Source organism: Ammospiza nelsoni, chromosome 7 (genome assembly GCF_027579445.1).
Source record: "Ammospiza nelsoni isolate bAmmNel1 chromosome 7, bAmmNel1.pri, whole genome shotgun sequence".
Lineage (NCBI taxonomy): Eukaryota > Metazoa > Chordata > Aves > Passeriformes > Passerellidae > Ammospiza > Ammospiza nelsoni.
Window position 1 is genome coordinate 6,495,394 of NC_080639.1, and position 18,220 is coordinate 6,513,613.

Below are 18,220 nucleotides of genomic sequence, written 5' to 3' on the forward strand. Positions count from 1 at the left end.
CAGGATCTCCTCACCTTCAAGGCTTTCACAGCCTGTGATCCAGAGTAATCAAACTCCCCTGCCTGGCCAATGGACAGACCCCCAGATCCTAGAATGAGAACTTTGGAGACCTGCAAGTGGCAAATGGCATGAAAACAATCAGTCCCAGTGTGGTGGATGCTGAAATCAACAGAGACTGTGCAGCACTGAACAGTCTTAAATTACAGAACATACATTTTCAAAAGAGAAGAAGTTGCTTTCAAAATCACCCCAATTTTACTTCTGGGAGTATTTCTACTGGAATTCTCCCATATATATCCATTTAGAGAAACATGGGGCTCGTGGATAGAGCAAACAATAAACATGTTAATTGTATCATGTGCTTGTAGACAACAATGCCTCATTTTGGCTACCCACAAAATCCTGCTGCCTCTAAGCCAGCAAAACTGTATGAAATTCAGCTCACGTTAGGAATTTCAGACTTATTTGCTAAGCAACCAAGCACCAACATTATACTGCTGGCATGAAATGTCATGGCCAGATTATCCCAGGGCACCTCATTATACTGCTATGAGAGCACCTCTCTCAGGAGAACTGCAAAGAAAATACATGAAACATCAGAACTTAAAACTCTTTCAAAGAAAAGAGAGTTAATAACACAAGAGAGGCCAGATGACTGTGAGATAAGCAGCTGTCAGGACTTTTATAAGAGAAGCCTCCTTTAACTTCCATGTGCTATTTCATTCTGTGGGTTTAGTAGGAATTAACTTGCTCCCAGGCTCACTGACAGGCATGAAAATATCTGTACACTGACCTCCACTCTAGAAGCTGTCACTCCAGCCTTGGGAAGGACCGAGGGAATGGTGGTGCCTTTCCCTCTCTTAACCAGGGAAATAAATGAATCAAATAGGAACTAGGAAAAACAAACACATGTATTTACTGTCAAAGCTGAACTCAAGATATACCAAGCAAAGAAGGAAAAACCAGGCCATTTGTGAATTCAGGCAATCAGCTCTGCTCTGCTGCCTTCAGCAGGCATATTTACACCATCTCAGAGAGGAAATCATTATTTGAAATTTATATAACAACTTTGACATATCTGACAAAGCTGCATTCAAGAAAGTGAGGTCATAATCAGGAAGAAAACACACATCAATCATGCCTGTGTGCTCTGCTTCTCTGTAGCTGCCAGTGCAAGGAGTGAATGTGCACCAAAAGCTAAAACACAGAGGAGCACACACTGAACTGGCTCAGGGAACCAAAAGTTAAAACACAGAGGAGCACACACTGAACTAGCTCAGGGAACCATCTGGAATGGTGCCTACTGGACAGCAGAGTCTTGAGAAGGGATAGCTAAACATGAGTTGTGCAAAATCAGTGTTGTCCTTCCAGAGGAGGTCCCAGAAAAGGGCTCTCCATCAGGCAGGGCAGGCAGCAGGACCCTCAGTGGGATCAGGCAGCCACAGGCAGTGGGACAGGCTTCCAATCCACCCCACACCTGCCAGGTTTCTGCCACACAGCCCTGAGGCTGGCTGACTGCTAGGAATTACCTGTGGAAGGAGTATGGATGGGTCCTGCAAGCCTGTTAGGACAGGCTCTATCTCATCAAACCATCCCAGCAGTGGGAGTGCACAGACTTGGAGTAACACAGCTGAGTTTTGGAGTTCTCTGATATACACTAGTCAATCAGATTGCTATAAAAGTTCCTGATATCAAGAGATTTACTTGCAGATTTAATCAACATCATCAAATTAAGATTAACATAAGCATTTCTAGGTATTCTTCCATCTTTGTCTCTCAGGAAATGCTAAATAGTTTATTTATGTTCAGACATGCTTCCTCTGTCTTCCACATCCCCTGATGCTGCTTAGTCATATTCTGTGACTATGCAACCAGTTGTTACAAAATTTGTGTGAAGTCACAGATGGGGGATTAAAATTTCATTTCACTTAGGAGAACCAGAGTGAGGAAGTATGAATCCATTTACATAACTCTACAGTAATTATAAAATTTGAAAGTGGAACTAAAGTATATTAGAAAGTTAATGATTTTATTACAAAGCATCTGGCTAGTATTTTTTTACATTTAAGATAAAATCCTATTCCTTTTGCAGTCTCTTTTGCAAGAGATTTCAGCCTGATCCTGCAAAGGCTTAAGCACTTTAGTAACTTGCAACACAGATAATCCCAGCAGGACTCAATACATACACATGATATGAATGGAATCACTGATCCAAAGCACTAAGAAGTCAATAGAGCTCTTGCTGCTGATTGTAATTAGCTCCAGATCAAGCTAAGCAGACACAAGCCTGTGCATGACTGGGATCCTGACATTCCAGACCCAAGATTTAGGGCCATCACCAACTGGTACAGCAGCTGATAAACACCTGCACTCACAATGCCATCAGAAAGCAAGCCCAGATCATCCCCATACATTACCTCTGTGTCCCTGGGCCCAGGATTTGCATCTGGATAGAACTGCACTGTGAAAATCGATCTGGTCTCATGCATAATTCCCTGCAGGAATAAAAGGGACTCTCTTAGTGACACCTCCTGACAAGCAAGTGAACAGAAAGCCACACCTTATCCCTGCAAGCACTGAAGGCCAAAGGACTGATGAGTTTCTAGGGGCTGTCAAATTGACATTTCATTCCCAGCCTCCTGCTCTGCTGTTTACCCTGCAGGGCCTGTGCAAGGCCCAGCTGTCCATGGACTGGGGGGACAAGTGGAGACAGAGCTTTCAATGCAACACCAAACTCTGATAAGCTGTAAGCATCTCACAGAGCAGCTAGGCAGAGAAGAAAAACATACCTGGCAAGAAAAGATCACCTGGGACAATGAGTGGTTTAACCATCCCAAGCTGATTGGTTCTGTCATAGAAAAAATTTTGGTCACACTCCTGATTACCATAATTAACATTAAATGCTGACATGGGGTTGGGCAGAGTGATGAAGGGGACCACTGTTGTGGACAAACAACAGCTATGAAGGACCTAAACTGCGTTTAGAGACTGTGTTTGTAGTTTCAGTTGGAGCCAGGAAAAAATGATTTCTAATTTGTGTGGCCTGATAGCACCAAGAAGCAAAATCCACTGGGAGAGCACCCTGTAGGTGTCATTGCTCATGGTTCCCAATTCCAGACAGGGGTAGGGAAGTTCCTCAAGAGGAAATTCAGGGAAAAGCAGCCCTGATACAACCTGTTTCCCTTAGGAATGGACAAAGGAGCCCAAACAGTCTCACATAGAGCCACAGTGCCATCCAGAGCTTCAGGCTGGGATGCCAGGATAGGACAGGGATGAGAGATGAGCTACTGACCACAACATTATGCCATGAATTTCTGCTCTCAGAGTAAAGAATCCCATCAGTCTGTCACATTTTACCTGAATGCTTGTGTTCCTTGCAGTTACATACAAATGTATGTAAAATTTTTTTAAATGTAAAAGCATAAAAAATGTATTTAAGAACTTTTTAGAATCTTCACTCCGTGCCTTGTCAGTATTTGGAAACCTGTGCTGGCCCTGTCTAGCTGTGATAGGTCAGGTCAGACCCAAAAAATGCTTTTGTTTTCAAGCTGAGAAATGAAACAGACTCCACATGACAGAGTATCCCAGCCCTGACCCTGTTTTTGCATGCTAAACCAACACAGTCCTTGTCCCTCCCCACCTATGAAGGTTTAGGAGAATGTTGCTGCTTTGGGGCTCACAGAAATGTCTTTTTTTAGCTCACATGAATGAACATCATTCTACTAGATCCATAAGATTCCTGTCCAACCTTAGCACCTTTGTCTCCAAATTCCAGCTAAAGCAAACATGAAAGGCTTGGGAATGAATGGTTTAGTTTGCCAACACAGTGAAAATAAACTCATTTCAAAAGTTGAGCTGAACAGTTGTAAAATTTTTTTTCATCAATGTTTTGTTTGGTAAGATTTGTCTATGTTTAGATACCTTTCTGTGTTTAGATATCCTTCTGTAAGGATAAAGAAAACAGCAAATGACAAACCAAACTTACGCAACAATCATCAGATGGCTAGCTCAGAACAGCACTGTTCAATCTGCCAGACTTGATAGTGAGCATTCATACAAAACAAGGGAGAGAAGCATATTTCCATGAGGGAAACTGCTTTTGAAAATACCTTCTTCTCATTGATTTCATGATAACTAACAAGATTTTACAAACTTGCACAACACTGGGCATCATGGAAAAGATTTGATGTGGGCAATTAGAAGCCTGAGATCTCAGAGGGATGTCACTTGACATTGGGCTTTTATCTTGGATCATGTAAGCTATTCTCTGGGGGCAGCCCCTCTTCCTCATGACTTTAGTAATTGGAATTATATTTTCAATAATAGACCAAATCAGATAGCAATGATATCCCTTTTCTGCGCTGGGAAGCACAGAAACAGCACAACTAACTGGTGACAGAGGTTTGCACTGCTGTGGCACAAACCCTAAGAGAATGGTTGTCACTGTCATATTTTATGTTCTGGAAAAATCCCTTTGCCAGGATTTCTTCTCCTGGGAAGCTAAGAAGCCTCAGAGAAAAGGAAAACAATATTATCTCATTTGCTTCTCCTGTGTTTTGCTGCTTTGGAATGTGGTTTGGAGATTATTCGTCCAACATGTGAATTGTTTTTACTTTATGACCAGTCACAGTCAGGCTGTGTCAGGACTCTGGTTTTTCATTAGTATCTTGTTAAGCCTTCTGTAAGGATTCTTTCTCTAGTCTTTACTATAGTTTTAGTATAGCATTCTTTAATATAATATCATAAAATAATAAATTAGCCTTCTAAGAACATGGAGTCAGATTCATCTTTCTCCACCACAACAGGGGACCCCTAAAATACCATGAAGGGTAGTGAAGTGAGCAACACCAGCAGTAGGGAAATCATGGAAATTAAAAAGGCTTCTCTTGAGGGAAATGATAAAGTCAGTGTTGCAATCCAGTGCCATGGGGCTGGTACAGTGGGGTACCCATCTTACTCCAGCTGTAAAGCAGGGCTCCAAGTAAAGCAGACAGTCAAATCAACAAATTTAGCCGTGATAATGTGAGAGCAGGCTCACACAGGTGAAATAGGGGCTTCTCTGTGCAGAGCTCACCTCGTTGGTGTGGTCATTGGCATTCACAAAGAGAGGCTTCCAGCCAGGAGGGAGGGAGGAGCCATTGATGGCATAGCCGTGGTTCTGAGCAGTGATCACAGCCTGGCCACTCACTGCATTCAGGACAGGCTGGTTCTGGCCTCTGCAAGAAAAAGGGATCAGACGACACAAGTGCCAAATGTGTTCAAGTGCCACAATTAGGAGAAGCTGGTAACTGTGGGACTATACATAACAGTTCAATAGTAGCCTTAAAATACTGGCAGCCAATCTCAAAATTATAAATCCTAGGAGAAACATTGATATTCTTCAACTTCATAGGGATAGATTACAGCAAATACTTTCAAAAACACTCAAAAAAAGCAGAGCATCACATGGCAGTTGTCCTGGATTGAAAGACAATGTGTGTATTCTATTACCCATCTGTCAGAGGTGGGGCAGTTCTCTTCTGTTCATTGGGCAGTTTTCTTTATCTCTTCCACACCCATCCTCCCTCCAGGAGATCTCTGCTGTTCATGGCTGAGTGTCCCTGCATGGCTGATAAAATTCCATCATCCCATTGGGAGATGCTCTGCCCAGGGGAGGAGCCAAGCATTCCTACCTGGATACAATCTGAGGTTTGGAACAGCACAGCAGCCTTTGCCCACTGCATTCCCAGAGGAGCAGCTTTCTGCTCCCCTGCATTCCCAGAGGGAGCCCAGGCCCATCTCCAGCAGTCCTGGAGCTTCAGAGGAAAACTCCCCCCTTGTGCAGGATCCCTGCTCCAGCAGAACCACAGCTGGCACTGCAGGAGGGCTGGGCCACCATGGGATGGGACTGTGCCACCACCCTGACCCACGGGGGGTCAGGGCCTGTTCTGACTCTGGCTGTGGGTTTTTTTGTTGTTTGTACTATTACATTTGTATTTTTATTCTTCCTAGTAAAGAGCTGTTATTCCTACTCCCATATCTTTGCCTGAGAGCCTCTTATTTTCAAAACTATAGTAATTTGGAGGGAGGGGGTTTACATTTTCCATTTCAGGGGAGGTTCCTGCCTTCCTTAGCAGAAACCTGTCTGTTCAAACCAAGTCAGCAGTTTAAATGAAAGGCAAGGAGAATGGCTGGGAGGAAGTGGCAATGTTACTGAGATGCCAGCTGCTCCTAAGGCAGCTCAGCAGCAGAGCACTGCTGTTCCATAGCCCTTTCCAGAGCTGAGCTGCCTCACCTGTTGGCCATCTGCATCTTGTAGGAAGTGGCTCCAGCTGCTATTCCAGTGATTAGATGCCCCATGCTAATTCCAAACAGGGGCTCTGGGCGATTGCTCTCCAGGACCTAAAATGAAAAGGTTTTCAACAGATAGTGGAGTGTCTCTGTCCAGCAATTCCAGCATAAACCATGCCAATTTCCTCACAGACTTGGGAAAAAGCTCAATGCCAGGGTGGCAGCAGCCTATGAAGGAAAGTTTCCTCCTTTCCTCTGGTTCAGAGAAAAAGCCTCAGAGCACAGCTTGGTGTCAAACTACTCACAGGGAATAAGCATAACACTGCATTACAGACATTTAGTGCATGACATTATTCCAAGTGGGAGCTCTGAAACCAGTGTTGTCCTTTCCTAAGAGGACATGAAAGAGCACAGGGTACTTCAAGGCACTGGTATGGTAATTGTGGTCACCATGTTTGCCATGTATTGCTCACCAAGGTCTGTAAAGCCTTGTAGTAACGATTGGGCTGGAGACAAATCCCACCAGACCAAGATGAGGAATATTCCAGGCAGCTGTAATGTCTGAATAACATTTGTCCCATAACAGGTTAGTACAACCAACTGCTACTTCAAGCACTTGAAAAAAAAGCAAATTAAAAAGTACAATCAGCCTATAGGCATTGCACTGTACCTTTCTGACATTTTGAATCACTTCCTGGGCCTTCATGGGATCCCCTGGACCTCCAGAAATTATGAGTCCATCATAATCCATGGCAGTGAAATCATGGTCCCATGGAACCAAATGCACTTCTGCACCTCGCTAAAAACAAACAAACCAACCCAGGAAAAAAAAAAAAAAAGTAAGGAAGTCAGAAATGAAGGGAGGAGGGAAACAAATTTTTGTAAGGAGGCTTTTCTTAAGCTCTCGCGTCCCAGAGCCTGAACTTGTATTTCAGTCATCAGTTATCTCCTTTTCCCATGATCAGCTTCTCTCCATAACCTGACCATATTACTGTCACAAAACTGACAGACTTGGCCCCTTGGAGCCACCTCAGTGTTTGTCAAATGACTCTGAAATTCACTGATGAGATCAAAACTTACTGATGGAAAGCAAAATAAGTGTGCATGCACACATGTAACATATGTTCACTTTTACACAGTGCTTTCATCCTAACTGCTGAATTAGGGCTTCATAGTCTTGCTCTATGGCATGCCAGAAGCAGTCCTAACATCAAAACTGACAAACATCCATATTAATTTAAAAAATTGAATCAGGGAAATCCTGTGCATCTAGAAAATATGAGGACATTGCCTTCTGTCCTCCTGTGTGGCTAAAGAAGCAAGAACTGCTACACCACTGTGCTAAAAACAGAAAAAGCTTTTCACAGAATTCTAGAATAAAGAATAACTTGGTATGCATGAGTCTCATGAGGCCATCAGGTCCAATCCCTGCACAAAGCAGGGGTAATTTCCACTTTAAGGCAGGTTGCTGAGGGCCTAGGGAAGCTGAGTTTTTAATATCTTCAATTATGAACATTCCACATGTACTTTGGGCCTGTTTCAACCATCCACCACCATCACTGTTTAAAATAAATATATGGGGAGGAAAATGCAATGTTGGCTTCATCTTCCTTTGTCGCAGACATTTCTCCACAGAAATCCTTTCTTTCGGATTTCTGTGTCTTCGGGAGGCCAGAGGCCTCTGAAGACAAGGTAAACAATTATTATCAGCTGCTGGGGAATGCAACAGGGGCACCTATTTTGATTGGTGATTGGTTCATGTTTTATGTTTATAATTAAGGGCCAATCACCAGTGCAAGCCAGGGGACTGAGTCCTTGGCCACAGCTTTGTTGTGGATTCTTTTCTATCTCTTCCTAGCTAGCCCAGCTGCTCTGCAAAACCTCTCTCTATATTCTATTAGTATAGTAATAATGTATTATATCATATATTAATAAATCAAGCCTTCTGATTCAAGAAACAAGATTCACCGTCTCTCTCTCACCAGCTGCGCCCACTCAGGCGCGGTAATATTCCTTTGTTGTTCTTTGGAGAAACTGTGCCTCATTTTTTGAAAACTCATCTTTTGGGGTTCTTCCCATGGTGAGAGGTTGCTGCACAGGTCCTCTTCCTTATCCCCTCAATGCATTGTACCAAATGCAGAAAACACCTCTCAGTGCATAAAATTCATCCTAAAAATTGTGTCTCACTTCAGGAAGACAACTAGTTTTAAAATGAATGTGTCCAGGTGGAAGGAAGACTTGTGAGTACAAGTGAGGCTCTTGCCAAAGCAAATCAAGTGACAAGGGACATCAAGCACTGACCCACCTTTACCAGCAGACGGATAACGTTGTGCTTCAACCCACAGTCAACAGCCACAACTTTAATTGGATTCCCTCTGCCATAAATCTTGACTTCCTATAAAAAGATAGACCATGTTGTAAATGACAAATGTCCCCCAAAACACAGAGAAGATGAGCAGCAGAAAAACTTTTCACCCATGTGAGCAACTGGTACTTAATTTATGTGGAAATCTCCAGGAATATTGTAGACATTAGTGCTTTCTTTATCTTTCTGTGAAAGCAGAAGTTAGAATGCTGTTTTATATATTGTTGATTGCAGTGATACCTCAGGTTTTTTAAGTTTTTTTTTTGTTGTTGTTTTGGTGTGCACTTTTAGCTTTATATAAAGCGTTTCTAGGATTTTTTCACAGGGTGGTGAAGACAAAACAATCCTATTCTAGCTGGAGACTCAAGGAAAATCTCTCCAAACTTCAGGCCCAAAGTATAAACAACGCAAAAAAGGAGGGTGGGCAAGCAAGCAAGGAGGATGAAACTTCATCATTTGAAGCCATTAATTGTAAAGTTAACTCCTGTATGCAAATGGACTAAAACTCATCAAAATGCAAGATCTCATGACCAAGCCCTCTTTTGCTTCCATCTTGGAGCCAACTGGGCAGGGTGTGCCAGGGTGTGGCCTCTGAAGGCACTTCAACAAATATCCACTTTATTCCTCTGAACTCTATCTAGCCTCTGCTCCAGCTCCTTAAGGCATCAACAGCACTCATGCAATTCCTAAGCAATCACTTGTTTCAATAGCTCATGACAAGCTTTTTTCCTGTGTGTCACCTCATTAGCAGTGAAGCAAAAAGCCAGCTCTCACAGATTATGGCAACCCAAGAGAAACAGGCCAGATACCAGTGAGAGATTTTCAGCTGAAGTGCAGTCAGCCTGTGCTGATGCCAGGGGAGCAAAGCCACAGCTCCATCACATGAAACACCACACCAGCCCTCCAGTCCCAGTCAGAGCAAAGCACAGCACAGCTGGGGACAGCTGGGAGTGACTTTCTGTGCACATGTTCCATATGGATCTGCCAGTTTTATCTCACAACTTCTCTTCCAGCTGCTGTTCCTTAACCCATTCCACAAAACAAACTGTCACCAGTCCCAAATCTGGACCACCATGCTTTGTACACCCAGTTATCTACTGGTCACAGCCAGAATGGGAGAAAGTGAAGTCAAACCAATATATTTTATATGGCCTTGGTACTGTGCCATTGTCAGACAGCTCTAGCACTAATGTAAAGTTATTTATGGACAGCTTCTTTCTGAAGCCTGCTGAATTATTTTACTTGCTACATGACTAGAGGCAGTAGTTATTGATGTTATTCATCAATAAGCACATAAGGCTGCCTTCTTCCTCCTAAAAACAAACCCTGTGTTTACCTTCAGTTACACTCAGCTTCTGAAAGCTGATATTGACAAATGTATTTTGCCCAAAGTGGCTTTTCTCTTGGGCATCATGGAAAAAACAAGGTTTTTTTCCTCTCTTACACCAAGTACTTCCCTTTTAATCTGCTTCCCTGGCATCTGTATCTCACATCTGGACCTCCTTATAAAAAGATACTAAAATCCATGTCCAATACGGCTGGTGCAGGGTGACAAACTGAATTTTTAAAAGGAGAAATATGGCCAGCCAGAAGGAAAGACATCCCCTCAGCAGATAATTCAAGATGAAGTTTGTTAACAGAATATTGCAACTCCTCCCCATGTGTTACACTAACTCAGTTCTTGTTTGAACTTTTATCTTTGCAGAGATTGAAATGCAGAGGTTTCTAGTGATGCCTTAGGATTCAGCTTTTATATTTTTCAGATCCTGTACTGCTTTAGAGTATAACTCTAAAACTCCATAGCCTGTCAGCTGCTGTTCTCCTGTTTTATTCACACAAAATAATTCCTCTCTAGGCCTGTAACTCAAGGACACCTTACTGCTTCACACCCTGAAAAGGATAAAGAAAAGGGAGTTGCACATAAGCAGATTCAGGTTCCAGCAGTCCATAGTGGAACTGTATCACTCCACAGGGATTTTATGGGTCCTCCACCTGCTGTCCTTCAAGCTGCTGGGTGGTGGGTTTCAAAAATCCCAAGAACATTAAGGTGTTCAGTTCTCACAGAAACCATTTTAGTGTTCTGTGTCAGAGACCCCTAAGAAAATTCACTGTCCTTTTCAAAAGGGGCTTTTGAAGATCCCTCAATTGAAAAAAATAACAAAATATTATGAAGCAAAGACCTCCTTCAAAGGTTCTCCTTAGTTGTTCTCATGACCAGAGGGAGTTGTGGGACAACACTACTTCAAGTACTTCAATTAACCTTACTTTCAAAACTCTTTTTACTCAAATTAATTAGCTATGATTTGTTACAACACTTCCTTCAGCAGCAAGACTGATTTCAGATGTTGATGTCTCCACAACCCACTTGTCACACTGTCCTGCAGAGACCTGACCTGTCCCCTGCATCTGGCCCAGAAACTAGACTGGGAGCTGGATCAGAGCACTGTTAAAACCCATTCCTTCTAAAGCCAGAGGATTTCCCTCACCTGTTCACAGCACAGCCCATAAAAACTGTCCCAGTCTGTAAGGATTATGTGAGAGAGCTGCAAACTAGTGGTTAGGGAGAATAAAAGCTCCTGCTAGTACTAGTGCTGAGAACAAAAGCAGGACATGGACCTGCATGTATGATGTGATATTTTAGTTTGGACTGGTTGCCTATTTCTCATCTGCTCTGCAACCCTGAAGATCACATGCACCAAAAAAAATCTCCAACAAGAGTGCTTGCAGAACACTGGCAGTTTTCCACACTCCTTGCCCTGGGTAGGCAATGTTAGCAAGCACAGTCTGTATCACTAACATTTAATCAAGGTGGCAGAGGGTGGGTAGGATATAATAAGAAAATCAGTCACTCCTAGTGTACAATAGATAAGCAGATTCCAGATCATACTGTATGCTGATTTACATAAAAATCACCATTTGGCAACAGATGGATTATCATGTCCAGTAATTGCCAACATTAAACAGCTTACCTCATTTACAGCTTTATATGTGAAGTTGTTTTTTAAGCCTATAAAATGAAGTTATAAACATAACAAGATGCCAAAGTGCTGTTAATCTTATTGTATCTCCCTTTAATAAGCTATTTTCAGCATCTTGACAGTAATTCTGTCTTAGTAATTGCAGAGTTTAGCATCAGCAATCTTACCTGTTTCTGAGATTTACTGACACAAAATGGCTCCACCTGCACCTTGCCATCCTAGATCACAACCTCAGTAAGCAATTGCCATCCTTCTTGTGTAGCACCCTGACTCAAAACACAGTGGAGGTGCCGGCATGAGTTGGGTGAGATTTGCAAGGCAGCCTTTGTATTGCAGTGGCATCCCAGGATGCCAGTTACTACTGTAAATCCAAGATTTTGAGATGGAGAGTGCTTCAAACTCCCCCTTGCTTGCTGACCATCCTGTTCAGGACTGCTTTTCACCCACACCATGAACACACTGGCTTGTGTCCAGAACAGTACACAAGCAACTATTTGCAGAGCTCTTCCAGAGCCTCACTAATCTTGAGGGAAGTGCAAACACCATAACAAGCATGGAATTTGCAAAAGGGACTCATACACTCAGTGCTCACTTCTTAATGGGATTAAGCATCCAGGGCACTCCTTATCCCCCAGTTAAACCCCCAAAAGGGTCACAATTTAAGACATTGGGACTTGCATTGGTACAAGAACAGTTACTATTTTTCAGTATGGGCTTGGTTTCCTACATCCCTGTCACAGCACATGTCACAGTTGAGACAGCCTCTACACACAGAGTGTCACCACACAATTTCAGAAAGCTTCAACCCACACACAGTAACACCAGGGCACCTCAGCAGGCTGCAAGCATCTGCCCTTCTTGTCCTTCAGCCCAGCCTTTTATCCCCTGCTGTTGCTGCCCTGCACCTGTGTGCCCTCTGTTCCCTTTGGTGGTTGGTCAGTGCCCCTGGGCACTCCATGGCTCGTTCCCTTCAACAGCATTCACCTGTCCTGCACAGCTGTGCCCACTGGGGATGAGGCTGGGCCAGCCCCACTCCCAATCACCACAAACTGTGTGCCTACACATCCCCATGATTTCTAACATTCTACTCAGCTTGTAGTTGAACACTGTTTGCATGCCCAGCTACCAAATTAAAAACTTCACTGCAGTCTGTTCAGATCTAAGAACAGCAGCTAATTCCAGTACTATTAGAAGGAGGAGATTCCTAATGGGGTCCAGTTTTGACATCTAGAAATCTCTTCTGGAATCACCCCAACAAAATCACACCTCAACACAGATTATCAAATGATATTGTGACGTTTCCTAAATTTTTTTTTAAGGAAAGCAACCATTCTTTTTATCAATTCTTTTTATGTTTCAAAACATCCACCATATACCAGGTCTAACTGTATCCCCAATATTTCTGTCTTTATAACACAGAGTCCTCTGATCAGATTCAGATCACATTCAGCTCAATACAAACCATTTTTTATCTCCACCCCAACAAAATTACACCTCAACACTGCACCTAAGGAGTCATGGGGATATTGAGAAAACAGTCCATCAAAGATCTAGAAAGGTGCATGGTTTAAAAAACATCTCCAAATTGTTTGTTTAGAAATGCTGGTTGATCCCCAGAGCAAATGAGGAGCAGTTACTACCTGGAGTGTACAGCCCTAATACTATGGAAAAACTTCTTACCTTTGTTGAAACTTCTGCAATTAAGTTTTGCTTATTTGGGTCTACAAATTCCATGGGTTGACCTTCAAACTCAATCTTCCCAAGTACTGTGCCCTGTGGAAATACACCAGAAAAAACAAAGCATAAGCAAAGGAGAAGCTGTGAACACTGGGATGAGGTGTTGACAGGCCCAGCAACCAGAACAGCTGTTTAAATATGGGGTTTTGGCAGTTTATAACCTTTTTTAGCATTTTCAGAGGTTTATGAGCCTTCCTTGGCATAAAAAAACTGTTTAAACCCCTTCCTTGAGGGGAGAGACATTATCAGCAGTAATATTTGTTAATAGGCAGTCTGGCAAGCTGTGTTGTGACATGAAATTGAGTTGTCTTCCAAGAAGATCAGAATTCAGATCCCCACATAACTGTCACATAGATCTGGGGGTAACCCACAAAGCAGTTTGAAGATTTTTTGGTTTTAGGAGCCCACTGTGAGGTTTTCAGCTGCCTCCTGTGGACAGCTACAAGGCAGCAGAACTGGTGTAAGGCAAAGCTACGTAGGAGGCAGGTCAGCCCAGCTGTTTTCTGAATAAACTGTTACAAATAAAAATCACCTCTAGCAAGCCCTGCTCTGTCCTGGCAGAAGCTAGGACACTTGTTCTTCTCACTGGAAAAAGAATCCCTACTTTGGCTTTGCCCCACTCCTGAGGTAAGTGGGATTAATCTAGGGTTAGTAAATGGGATTAATCTAGGGTTAACCTCTTCTCAGCATGGGAACAGGGTGTGCACTACAGAACTTTTCAAGGATGGAAGGGGGAAGTAAAATAGAGGAATCAATGTTTTGTGGTAAATTTCTCACATCCCAATTTCATGATCAAACATGTTAAACCCAGCTTGCTCTGTGGATATGACATCAGTATTCACACTGGGATTGCTCCTTGGATTTAGTGATTCTCCTTTGAGATACTTCCCTGGCTTTCCATACCTGAAGTATCCTTGCCTTTCTCTAGGGCAAGCAACAGCCAATATCTTGCACTGCCATGCACACTAATAAGGGCAAGTTTTGAGGACAGAGTTTTGCCCCTAACAGTGGCTATGTCTTCTTTCTTACACCAAAAGCTGCTCTACATGAAGCAAAAGAAAATCATCATCATCTTCAGCCAGTCCTGTTCTTGGAAATGAGGGTCCTGAGTGGCGCTTGAGAGCCATGGTTCTGAGTGCCACCATGCAGTGAGTTTCCACAAATGCTGGTGACAAAGCTCCTTGTTCTCAGCCAAATGGTGCCCTGCATTTACTTCCAGTCCAGTTTAACAAGTCACTGCTTATTTTTGCATGTACCATAAGGAGGCCCTGTTCTCACCCCCAGTTTTTATAGAGACAGAGAGTGAAATACTAAGTAATTTTTTTTTCAGCCTGGGAGAACTGGGTGAAGAGGTGACATTATGCACTTTTTTAAGAGCCATACATCAATACCACCCAAAGTCACGGTATAATGACTCACTACCATACACTGCTAAGTTACAGGACAAACACTGAAAGTATTAACTTTGGATAAAAGGAATGGTGATCTATTATGTCTTAAGAAAGCAGAAAATACATTGCCATTTTCTATTGTATTAAATTGCACTTGTATGCTATCTGTAAGAGCAGGACAATGTCACATCTTCCTAATAGAATTCATTTCTACAAATATTCCTTTATTCAAGCTGGACCATTCCTGTCTTGTGCTGTGGAATGAAAGGGGGCATAGGGTTGGGCTGCAGACTGAAAACTGATCATCTAAAGAAAAGAGCAGCTTCAAATAATCTATTAGAAAAGAAAGCCCTCCAAGGCAAATTTACATTCAGACTGGCTTTGATCACCATTTCAGCCAGTGTGAAGTGTACCTTCACATTAACCTTCACTCCATAACACAATCCTACCCATGACCTTCAATTGTCAGCTCTTGGAAAACAGAGAAAAGTAATGACTATTGAAAATAATAGCAGGCTTCAGCCAAAGAAAACCAGGTTAAGAATACATCTTGGATGACTGCAGGCATTCCTCTGTCTCAGAGGGGCAGGAGAATTTCCACTGACCAAAGGTGCCACTGTCTGTGAATGAATATCCACAATATCTCACAGACTTGTTGCTCTGACTGTTTCTGAGTTGTGTTTGACACTCCCTGAGGGCCTTTCATTCACATCATCTCATGCTGGCTCACTTGTGCAGGACAGGAAACCCAGAGCAGAGCCAGGGAGAGGGGGCTCCTTGGGATCAGAGCATTGCCCAGCAGCACTGAAGCCTTTGGAAGAGCACATGGATCTGACCTGAAGGCAAGGCAGCCCAGCAGCACCATTGCTACTCCAGGATTGGAAAGGGCCCAGCAAGGTTAATGCAACTGGATCAAGGGAAGCAGATCATACCTTGTCACGAATTAACTTGGACAACATCCTGGTATCAATCCCATACAGTGCAGGCACCTGAAGAAAACCCAAGGACAAGTTAGAGAACAAGCAGCTAAAAAAATGGAAAGAAGACAGCAGCCAGATCACCTTTAGGAGAACATGTCACAGAATCATAGAACAGTTTGGTTTGGCAGATTTTAAACTCCTGTCATTCCAAGCCCTGCCATGGACAGGGACACCTTCCACTAGAGCAGGCTGCTCACAGCCACATCCAGCCTGCCCCTGTGTTAGGAGCTCAGGCTCTCAGCAGCAGCCTTGCCAAGGCTGCCTCACTGCAGCTCTTCACTTCTCCTCCTTACACCCACTCATAAGTAGCTGAGATGTTAAAATCTAGTTTTTAGTCTAAAAAGCACAAAAAGAGCTCATCTTTCCATCCAGGTCAGTTCTCACCATGTTGTTACATCTAGACTGCTCACCTTTTCTTCTTGCAACCACTCTCCCAGGCTCCTAGTAGCCTGCCAGTGGCTGTACTCATTGCTGTAATCCTGCACCAGTAAACCTGAAACCTGTAGAGAAAAGAAACATAATTTTGCACTGTAGGATCAGTGTACTTTATCCTGTACCTTCGACTTGCACTATTTGTTCACCATAAACCACATCATGGGCAGACTTCAGGCTAGCTCATGTCTGTACCTGGGCATTTTGACCAGGAAATCCATAGAAGATTGTGGCTTGGTAACCAAAGCTGCAAATTGCACTGATCTAACAAAACACTTCTTGTCAAAAGAAAGAAAATGGAAATTTAAGACAAGACAAAATGTTTTGTTTTGATTTTTTTTTTTTTTAGTAAGAAAACTTTTCCCCTTTGGGTAAGCTTTCATTTCAAAAGTCAGCTCCATTTTTCAATGGAGTTAGTGTATAAAACAGTTATTTGACCTCAGAACAGATACTTCCAGAAGGCACCTGGCTTAATACAGAAATCAAGATAGAGTATTTTTTGCCACCACTCCTCCACAGGACAATATCCAGAAGAAAAAAAACAAGGTTGAGTATCACTGATTTCTTCTACAAGGGAGACCGTAAACTCAGGCTGCTGGGCACAACCCTTTGATCAGCACTGCTCCTCCCACCATTACCTTGATCCCATCAGATTCCAGAAATCTCCTGAGGCCCATTTCATCCAAAGCAGCTGTGTCAGGCACTCCACCATTCCCAGCTATGGGGTTAGCCAGGGTAAGAATCTGTCCTTTGTAGCTGGGATCTGTCAAGGCTTCAGTGTATCTAGGAAGAAACAGCAGAAGAAGAAAAGTACATTGGTCAAAAGGAACACAAAAGAACCAGTGAAAACAAGACAGGTCTGAATTCCCACATGACAAAAAGACAGAAGTGGTGGTCATGTAAAGGTATTCTCAGAATAAAAGCAAACATACCTGTGAATATGCCCTGACTTTGCCATTTGTGGTTAAACATTTGACATGGAGAACAAGGAAAGACTGGCTTCTCATGTTTCATTTAAGAAAAGCCCTGCAGAGTATCACTGATAACAGCTTGGCCTGGCATCTCCCTGGGCAGTGCTTTGCACTACATGAGCTGTAAGAGCTTTCCTCTCTCAGTGGCAGCAGCAGGCTCCAGCTGAAAAGCCAGCAGACAACAGAGCTGCTTGCCCAGGCTTTGTCCCCTCCACACTCTGGAGCTTGTCTTGGGATGCTCAGGCTGTAATTGCTCTTTTCTGTGGGAGAGGACATAGACAAATCCTTGGGATTCGTCATCACTGCTCTGGGTCCTTCTCTGCCACCAACCCTGCCATGGTCCCACTTCTGAAGTTTCTCCCTGGCAATCTCCATGTTCCCAGCCACAAAGCACCATCCATTTCACCTGACCAGACTCCTAAGTGCTTGGAAGCTGGGTTGTGTATCCCTGCGGAAGGCAAGTTGAAGACAAAGCTTTGGGATTTAGCATTGCCCCCCGGTCACACAGCCCCAAAATATGTCCTATCACTAGTCCCAGAGCAGAAGCCTGGCAGTTTGTTAAGCACCTGAATGCCCTTCTCAGCAAGGATAGAGCTAAAAGCACAATGGAACATTCTTCTGCAGCAGAGGTGCAAATCTAGGATTCCACAAAGTATCATCTCTGCACCTAGTAGGTCCCACTTTCAACCACATATAGGGGAACAGGGTAAATGTGATCTATAGGCTCCTGTTCTTCAGCCCCAAAATAACAAACAGTCCCTCACTTTTTCCCTTATTCTGTAGTATACTCTTGCAAATCTCCCTTAAATAATTGTCTTTCAACCCAAAACCACCTGCAATTTAGCAACAGATAAAGTTATCCCCACAAATATTGAGCCAAATGCATAAAGACACTTCAGGATGAATCTGCCCTGTACAAAATATAATAAATTATTGTCATTATTGTTTAAACAATACCTAATTGGCAACTCCAGTCATCTACCAGATATCAGCAATTCACAAGAGACATTTTTATGGAACACCAGACTTACTGCCAGAAGATTAATTGTCAAACATTGGGAAAATCTTCACAAAAGCAGGACTGGCTGCTGGCAGA

At 43.1% G+C, this 18,220-nt stretch overlaps 1 protein-coding gene across 1 annotated transcript in view; it reads right to left on the bottom strand.

Annotated features, from left to right (window-relative positions):
* The window catches only part of CPS1 (carbamoyl-phosphate synthase 1), a 95,504-nt gene that overhangs the window by 64,060 nt on the left and 13,224 nt on the right, over nt 1-18,220 (bottom strand). Inside the window, exons 5-15 of the mRNA XM_059476069.1 lie at nt 16,792-16,936; nt 16,132-16,221; nt 15,674-15,730; nt 13,294-13,386; nt 8,576-8,665; nt 6,941-7,069; nt 6,275-6,381; nt 5,075-5,216; nt 2,418-2,495; nt 794-892; nt 15-110 (exon numbers count right to left, since the gene is read on the bottom strand). Coding sequence (XP_059332052.1) covers nt 15-110; nt 794-892; nt 2,418-2,495; nt 5,075-5,216; nt 6,275-6,381; nt 6,941-7,069; nt 8,576-8,665; nt 13,294-13,386; nt 15,674-15,730; nt 16,132-16,221; nt 16,792-16,936 — 1,126 coding nt within the window. The remainder of the gene's footprint in view (nt 1-14; nt 111-793; nt 893-2,417; nt 2,496-5,074; nt 5,217-6,274; nt 6,382-6,940; nt 7,070-8,575; nt 8,666-13,293; nt 13,387-15,673; nt 15,731-16,131; nt 16,222-16,791; nt 16,937-18,220) is intronic.